Below are 8,723 nucleotides of genomic sequence, written 5' to 3'. Positions count from 1 at the left end.
TGTTTAAGCCACCCAGTTGGTGGTATTTGTTATGACAGCCTGAACAAACTCATACACTCTTTCCTATCACTCCATTCTCGTTCAGAGACGCTTTGTCTTCATTTCTCATTGCCCTTCAAGCCTGCTAACTATAGCTGTTAAACACTATCTCAGTTGCTTTCTCTGAAGATTAGATATAGCTGTAAAGTAGCTTCCCTGTATATATTAAAACAGTCACTGAAACATCCGGAATGTCTTTTCATAACCATCTTCAATTCCCTTAAAAACTTGAACAAATAAACATTGAAATCTGACCTTGATTCTTTATTTGTTATGGTTATGATATTGTTACTGATGCCAATGGTTGTGAAAAAAAAAACTTCAGACGAGCAAGTCCAGAGATTGCCAAAATATGCAGTGCTTAGAATTGTCCCTCGATTCATAAGCAAGGAGCAGAACGATTGAAAATAAATTTAGCAGGAATTCTGAAAGTTCTATCAGTTTGTGGGAGTGGGATTGGGTTAAGGATCTGAGGAAGGAAAGCCATTCCCCACGCTCCCTCCTGTGACTGCCAATAAGAAGAGAGATGACCTAAGGCCACACTGTCCGATACAGCAGGCAGTAGTCGCTTGTGGCTATTTAAATGTATTAAAATTGGTCACATCAGCCACATTTCAAGTGTTCAAATCACCACATGTGGCTAGTGGCTGCCACACTGGAAACACATCGCAGATATGGAACATTTCCTCCCCAACATGAGGTCTATTAGACAGTGCTAAGGCTGATCCAGGTAGCTCAAAACCAAGAGATGGATTTTGAAGAACCTTTCTGGAAATTATGTTGCTATTCAACGTGCTTCTATAGGAATACAGAAAGAAAAAAAAAGGGTTTAAAAACTCTGAAGGCCCCACTGCCTGTAGGTCAACATGTCCTTCAGAGGTGCCTGTTGTCACATAGCAGGAAGTTTGGAAGAAAACTATTGTTTAGCTAAAACCGTGAAATTGCCGCTCAGACTAATTTTATGCCACCTAACCCCCCGAGCTGTTCCAATGTCCTGCTTAAAGTATAGTAATTACCTTGATGCAATCTGTTACTGTAAATTATTTACAACGAAATGGCTTAGAGGTTGGTCTTGATTTGTTTTGGAGAAATTGACTCCTCACCATTTTAATTTTCCTTATGACTCAAATAACTTCCTTGGCTCTGACCTGCATCTCACCTCTACGCCTAGGATGGAAACGGTCCTCCTCCAAAGCAAGTGGAAAAACACCTAGTTCACTGACTGCTAGTATTCGGTTAAACTGTATGAAATTGCCATTTGTATAGGTCAAAAACTGCCTAGTATCAGCAATTTAGTGTGGTTCAAATGGACTAGCATAGGCGGGAATTCCGACAAATTTAAGCATCGCCCTCCTCCCCTACAAGCACAGCCAGCCAGGGGCACCCACGCAGCATCACTAAAGGACAGGCTGCTGGAAGGACCCAGCAATTCGATGCAGTTAAATTTGTCAATTTTTTTTTTTTTTAGCCCCTGTCATGAGCAAGGTACTGTGAGGGCAAACAGAAAGAAATTATTTGGGAAGGGGTGAAGTTGAGAAATAAAACGAATGTGCTACGCATAATTGCTGACGTCCATTGTGTGTTTACCACGTGTTATTTTTATGTTCTTTACATGCAATCATATCATTTCCTCTTTACAGCAACCCTTTAAATAAGCACCCTGGTGATCTTGGTGTGGTAAATGAGGAAACTGGGCCCGGGGAGGTGAGTACCTTGCTCAAGGTCGCAGAGCCGGGAAGCTGTGGGCCCAAGAGCTTGTGCTCTGACTCTCGCCACCGGGCCGCCTGGCAGTGGCTACGGGGCACACTGGGGATGGCAGAGGCAGATTACAGACTTCTGCGGGGGAAGGTTGATTTCTGAGGGGATGAGACTGTCGGGGAGCAGGGCAGGCAGTGTTCTGAGGGAGCTGAGGGCACGATCACAGCCAGGAGCATGAGACTGTAACCAAGGTCTCTCTGCCATGAGGTGCCGAGCCCAGACTGGCAGAGCAAGACAGGGGATCCAAACCGACCCTCCAGCCCCCTGAGAAAACGGGGCAGCCCAACATTTCCAATGCCGGGGGAGGCAGGAGTGCGGCGGACAGCGAATGACAGCGTTCGTGGTGGTCGGGTTTCGTGACAGTCGCAGTGGAAGTGCAGGGGCAGGCAGGGACTTTGGGTGAAGGAAGGTTAGGCACAGATGTGCACAGGGAGGCTGCAAATCACCACGGGCCAGGGGAGCGGAGAAGGAGCTTTGGGACACAGCAGACCTAAAGATGCAGTTTTAGGCCAGTGTGGTCCTCTGATGGGTGAGACGCTGGCAAATTGCTTTTTCCTCTTTCTTCGTGGGAAAGGCCGGCACAGGTGGCTGCCCCTGTCCTCCCTGAGGAGCTGAGTATTTAATCTCAGTCTTAGGCAAACCCAAGACCCCCCACCCCTACTCCTGCCTAATCCTTCAGATGAGAAACTTTCCTCTTTCCTTTGTGCAGGACCAACCCTGGCCCGAGGAATCCTCACCCTCCCCTTCCTACCCTCCCATCTCCTCCCTCTCTCCCTCCCCCTGCCCAGCAGGGCTGAGAATAAAGCTCAGGACTCTACCTGCCCAGCAAGCCCAGTGGACGGAGGCACAGGCCAGGCTGAGGAGCAGGGCGGCCCAGCTGGCAGAGGTGAGGCGCTGCATGCTGGCGAGGGAGGTGTGCCGGGTGCCCGGAGCCACGCGGGGCGTGTGCTCTGCGCTGAGCTCACTCCCGTCCTGCAGGACCTGGAAAACAGCTCTGCCAGAGGTGAACTTCTGTCTGTGTTTGGGGGAGAAGGGGGTGGAGCAAAGGAAACTTCACCTGTCACACCTTCTCACCTTTCTAGAAGGGAAGCCAGGCTGTTGGCTGAGGGGAGGAAGGGAGGGGCACCTTGTGCCCTTCTCCCTGGAGCACAGATTTTGTCCCTGTTGAGAAAAAAGAGGAGAGAAGATGTGTGTCCTGCTGGTTCCTTGCAGACTGCTGCCTCTCCCCTCTGCAGGCGTGGCGTGGGTGCCCTATTCCATTCAGTCTAATGTTTGCTGAGCACCTACTGTGTGCATTGCACTATGCTGAAGTCCGGGAATCCCTGCCCTCAGAATGCTTTCATTATAATCATGCGTCATTACGTCGCAGAGCAGTGGTTCAGGAATGACTTGGGAAGGACAAAGTACTTCGGGTGTCAGAGCAGGAGGCCACATCTGCTGATGGGAGACCTCACGAAGAGAACGATGTTTGACTTGCCTTGAAGGATGGGGTGGAATGGTGACAGGCGGGGAGGAAGAGGGCATTGCAGGTAGAAGGGACAGATGAGCAAAGGCCCAGAGGTTACAATGGTGCCTAAGTGTAGGTGAGCTGAGGAGGGAGTGGTGGGGGCAGAGAATGGCTTCTGTGTGCCTGGTGGGGGAGGAGGGGCGTTTGAAACAAAGGGAAGGTTTTTGTAAAGATTTTGAGCTGCGTAGTACTAGGTTGGAGCTCTGCCTTCAGTCTAAACACTTGTGGATTGGAGCTCTGCCTTCAGTCTAAACACTTGTGGAATACCCACCACGTATACAAAAGGCACCATCCTCGGCATGTGAGACCGAGATGACTGAGACGTGGTCCCCACCCTTGGGGAGAGCCCAGGCCAGCAGTGGGACCAGTCAGCAAAGAGAGGAATTTGATGCACGAGGGCAAGATTCAGATGGGGGACTCTTCCATGGTTTAAGCGGGAGTGATCAACTCTGCCCACGAGGCCAGGGGAAGGATGCGCAGAGGCAGTGGATTGGGTGGGGCGCTGTTCATGTGCGCAGGTGGGAGCTGGGCTTTGCAAGTGAAAGGAACAGCACGTGCCAAGGTGAGATAACTGTGTGCGTGCGGGCCTGTCGTGCTCGGGCGTGTTCGTTGGGTTCCTGCGCACGCACGGGCCTGGTGAGAGTTAGGGATGGAACCGGCTCTGTGGGAGGACACGGAAGCCATGCGTGAGCCCAAGGCGAGGATGTCCTACTGCAGGGGGGGCACTTTCTTCTAATTTTCGTAAAGGGATAAGTTAGTGGTGGCCCTGTGTTCCTGGATTGGAGCACGGGGCAGACGTGCTTGAGGAAGGTGTAATCGTCAGGCAGTGGACGCATCCAGTTTAGTCCTACCACTGGTTGAACATTAAACAGTTACCAAGTGGCTGCCACATGCCAGGCCCTTGGCAGGAGGCTCTGAGGTGAGTAAGACCACACAGCTCTTGTCCTCAGAGAGCTCAAGGTCGAGGGAGGGAGGTGGAGAAATGATGACAATACGATGAAATACGTGTGGTGAGCAGGTCTCTACAAAGAACGGGGAAATCATGGAAGAGGGTTGAGGACTAGGGGATTCAGAGAACGTTTCACAATGAAGGTGGTGTTTTGACCGGACCCTTAAAAGAAGTGCAGTTCACCAGGCGCAGGAGAGGGAGGCATGAACACGGGCCCTCCACTAGGGAGTAGCAAGTGATTTACTGTCCTGGGGCACGGGGCGGGGTCACAGTTTGTCTGGTTGGACTAAGAACAGATTGGAAATGGTCCTGAATGCCAGACAAAGGAAACCGGGCTTTGTCCTATGATCGGGGTGCCATCTATAAGGTGACGCATTTGTATTTCTGAACCAAGGAGATCTGAGGACCACAGGCCCGGACTTGGGGAGATCACCTAAGAAGCTACTGCAAAAGTCCTGTGAGAGGTCACAAGGGCCTTGACACAGTAACCTGGACTGAGGATGCAGAAGACGGAGCGAGAATCAAGAGGCGTTTAGGAAGCCAATCGACTGAAGGGAATCCAGGAAGAGGCAGCCAGGATTAAGGCAGAGTTTCCAGTGGGGGTGAGCAAGTGGCCGTGGGGCCAGCTTGGGACTGAATTCTAGCCCCGCCTGTTATTGGCTGGGTAGCTCTGGGCAAGTTACTCAATAGATCCAAGCCTCAGTTTCCTTGTCTGAACAGTAACAGGACTATAGCTTTTTTCTCGGGGTTGGCGAAGACCTGAAATAATCCATGGAAAGCACTTTGCTCAGTGCAGGCAGGTGACAAGTTATGTACTCAGTAAGTGTTAGCCATTATTTTAATACAAGGGTCACCATACACAGGAAATATCTGAGAAAAGGGAGAAGAGCAGTTTTAGGAAAAAATAATGCTATTTATGTATTGATTTATTTATATCCTGCCTTGGTCCACAAAGGGTTTAAGGAAGCTTATCCATAATAATTGAGCTAGATAATTTGGATGCAGTGGCTCATGCCTGTAATCCTAGCACTTTGGGAGGCTGAGGCACAAGGGTCGCTTGAGGCCAGGAGTTCCAGACTAGCCTGGGCAACATAGCGAGATCCCATATTTTTTTTAAAAAAAAAATTAGCTGGTTGTGGTGGCACATATCTCTAGTCCCAGCTACTTGGGAGGCTGAGGTGAGAGGATCACTTGAGCCCAGGAGTTCAAGGTTACAGTGAGCTATAATTGGGCTAATGTACTTCAGCCTGGGTGACAGAGCAAGACCCCAGCTGTAAAAAGTTTTAAAAATAAATTTAAAAGAAATGTGAAGAAATGAGGTAAAGAGAAATTTAGGGTAGGAAATATAAGATGGGCCCATGAGCAAGTTTAGAGCACAAAATGCCATGCATGTTTTCTTTTCTATTTTTTTTTTTTTTTTTGACCATGAGTATTTTCTAAGCTTTCTGGTAGCCAGTGTGAAGAGGGCAACATGATCACATACATTATCATGTCAGCAGAATGAAAACAGAAGAAGCACAGCTGCTTTTGATACAAACGCCAGAGAGGAATTTTTCTTGTCAGTCCCTGCAGATAGGACATTGCTTAATAGAACGAACACAGTTCTCAATGTTCTCCGCACAGTAAGCCCCGCAGTGAACTTCACAGGGCATCGCTGATTTATCCAAAAGGCACCAGAGATGACAGCAGTGCGTGGAATCTGCAAAATTTTCCAGGGACTTAAAAATGTTTGAAACCTGAAAAAATGTTCTCAGATCATGAACAGCAACAACAAACAACAAACAACAGGGCAAAAGAAATAATTATTTCAAAAGCAACGTTTAAGAACCATTTCAAACGGTTTAAATAGAAATGATTTAGTGTGGGCTGTTGGGTGCGTTTTAATAGGTTGAATATGAGCAGAGCACGTCCCTCCTAAACGACCAGAGCTTGGGACCTGCAGAGATTTAAAAGGGCCTGGCCGGGGTGGTTGTAGTGGTGGATTTAGCAGCATTCGCAGGCTAAGCCGCAGCATCCTATCAGAGCATCTCAGAGAAAGCTCTTCTGGGGAGCTGTGTGTGGAGGGGAAGGGTAATGTTTATCCCTCCTTTCCAGTTTTATCATTGTTATTTATTTGGGACTCTCTTAGATTAGCCTTTTGCAGGACAAACATTCTCTTATCAACAGACGGGAAGGACTTTGTTATCCTAAAATAGGAGGGGCTTAACTGGCCACTGATAACTCATTAATTCCCAGATAAAGGGCTGTGTGGTAACCAGTTTACAACTGTCACCAGTATTAGCTGTTTTCAATAGATCTCCGGCTACTAACTCCATGTGGCTGGTTTCCTCCCTCAGGAACCCTCCCATTTGTTTCGTATGAGGTTTTCTTTGGAGGGTATACCAGGAAGCTGCCCTGCTTGAAGCTAGCCGTCCTGCAGGAGCTTGCTTTCTTAAGACTTTTTTTTAAAAAAATAGTTGCGACAGATATTTAGTTACACATACTTTTTTAAAAAGTCTGGGCTAAAACGTCTGTGTCCAGGCTCCATGGTGGTGGTTGGGGTGGGGTGACCAAGAGGGTGGGGTTCCAGGGCCCTCACTGCCTCCAATTTTATCTGTTGTCCCTGATAACATTTTGTTTGAAGAAGGAAGGAAGGGGACAGAGTGTCTCCCGTGTCTGTGGCCTGGAATGGCCGAGGTCTACGGGAAGAACACTTGATATAAAAGAAGCTTCCCTTGTGATTCCGATAGGCCCTTTACTGCCTGCCCATCTCGACCAGCCCTGGGATTGGGGATCTCGTCTTCAGAATGGTGGCCCTGAGCACTGTGGACTGCGCCTGATTCTCTAGCTTCCTGGCAGAGACGGGGCTGATGGCTTTTCTGCGAGTGGTTTTGTCAGGGTCCGTTCTCACAAAATAATGTCAGGCACTGGGCGCTTGTGGGACCCAAACATCTAGACCTGAGTCCGAGCAGCACTTAGTTTGTGGAGGAGCTTGACCTCACTCACTGCCACTCAGCGATGGGTCTGTAATGTGGAGAGAATGAGTGTCCTTTTCAGAAAAAGGGGAACTACAAAGAGTCCAACCTTGACGTCATACCATAGAGCTGCTCACAAGGCCTAGAACTCTCCCTTTGGAATCCTTTTTGAACAGCTCCCAGGATCACTCTCCAGCTTGCTCTTAATCCATAATTGCCATGGGAGGCGATGGGCATGGCCCGGACAGACGCTAGGGGTTAGAACGATGAGCTTTCCTCGTGGCTAAAGCTGCCTTCCACCGGTGCCCTCATTCCCTCCTGTCTTCTCTGAAGTGTGTGTCTTAATTTCCACACATACGGGGGTTTTCTAGGTATCTTTCTGTTCTTGACTTTTAGCTTAATTGCACTGCGATCTGCCCGCATACTTTGATGATTTCTATTTTTCGATATTCCTTAAGAGCCAACCTATGGCCGACTTTTATAAATGGCGGTGCTTGAAAAGAATGTGTGAGGTTCGGTTGTGGGGTTCAGTGCTCTGTGAAGTGCCTCAGATCCAGAGTGCTAACTGTGTGGTTCAGAACTTCTATATTTTTCCTGTTTTTTAAAAATTTGGTCTGCTTACTCTATTGAATCCTGAGACAGATGATTGTGGATTTCTCCCCTGTAGTTTTGTCAATTGTTGCATTAAACAGTTGAGGCTGTAATTGATGTCCATACAAATACAGAGTTGTGACACCTTCCTGGCAAATTGAAACGTCTTTAAAAACTCATTCTGTAATATCTGTCTTTCTCTCTGGTAATGCTTTTTGCCATAAAGTTTGCTTTGTCCAATGTTGCCACAGTTACCCGAGTTTCCTTTTGCTTCATTTTGCCTGCTAATCATTTCCCATCATTCTACTTTAAACTTTCATACATCTTTTTGTTATGTTTCAGGTATGTATCTTATTAAAAAAACCATAGTGTTGAATTTTTAAAAAACCCAGCCTGACAATTTTTTCTTTAACTTGGCCACTTGATCTATTTACTTTGAATGTATTTCCTGGTAGGTTTGGGTTTAAATCTATCATCTTACCAAGTGTTCTGTAGTGTTTTTATCTCTCTTATGTTCCTTTTTCCTTTTTTCTCGCTACTTTTGGATTGAGTCTTTTGTTATCCCATTTTTTAGAGATTACAACATGCATTTTTAGTGTATAAAAGTCCAATATTAATTGGTGCGTTTACCGCCTTCACAGAAAATGTGAAGACCTTGGACCTGTACCTCTGTTCACTCGCTTTATTACAGGCATGTATGTTAGCTATGCACATATTAATATTTTAACTTGATGAGTCATTATCGTGATTTTATAAGTGGATATATAAGTGAAATTTATTTAAATTCATCCACATATTTACCAATTTATTGTTCTTGGTTGCTTTCTGCGTGTCTAGTCTTACATCTGCGATCATTTTCCTTCTCCTTGAAGAATATCATTTGGTATTCCCTCAGTGGAGTGCTTAATATTCTCAGTTTTTGTTT

General features: G+C 47.1%; 1 protein-coding gene across 1 annotated transcript in view; it reads right to left on the bottom strand.

Annotated features, from left to right (window-relative positions):
• The window catches only part of TMEM213 (transmembrane protein 213), a 4,652-nt gene extending 1,928 nt beyond the window's left edge, over positions 1 to 2,724 (bottom strand). The window contains exon 1 of the mRNA XM_012642771.1: positions 2,616 to 2,724. Coding sequence (XP_012498225.1) covers positions 2,616 to 2,697 — 82 coding nt within the window. The 5' untranslated portion in view covers positions 2,698 to 2,724. The remainder of the gene's footprint in view (positions 1 to 2,615) is intronic.
• Positions 2,725 to 8,723: the final 5,999 nt, after the last annotated feature.

This window comes from Propithecus coquereli, unplaced genomic scaffold (genome assembly GCF_000956105.1).
Source record: "Propithecus coquereli isolate 6110/MARCELLA unplaced genomic scaffold, Pcoq_1.0 Scaffold186, whole genome shotgun sequence".
NCBI classification, from domain to species: domain Eukaryota; kingdom Metazoa; phylum Chordata; class Mammalia; order Primates; family Indriidae; genus Propithecus; species Propithecus coquereli.
This window is presented reverse-complemented; position numbering and strand designations above follow the sequence as displayed.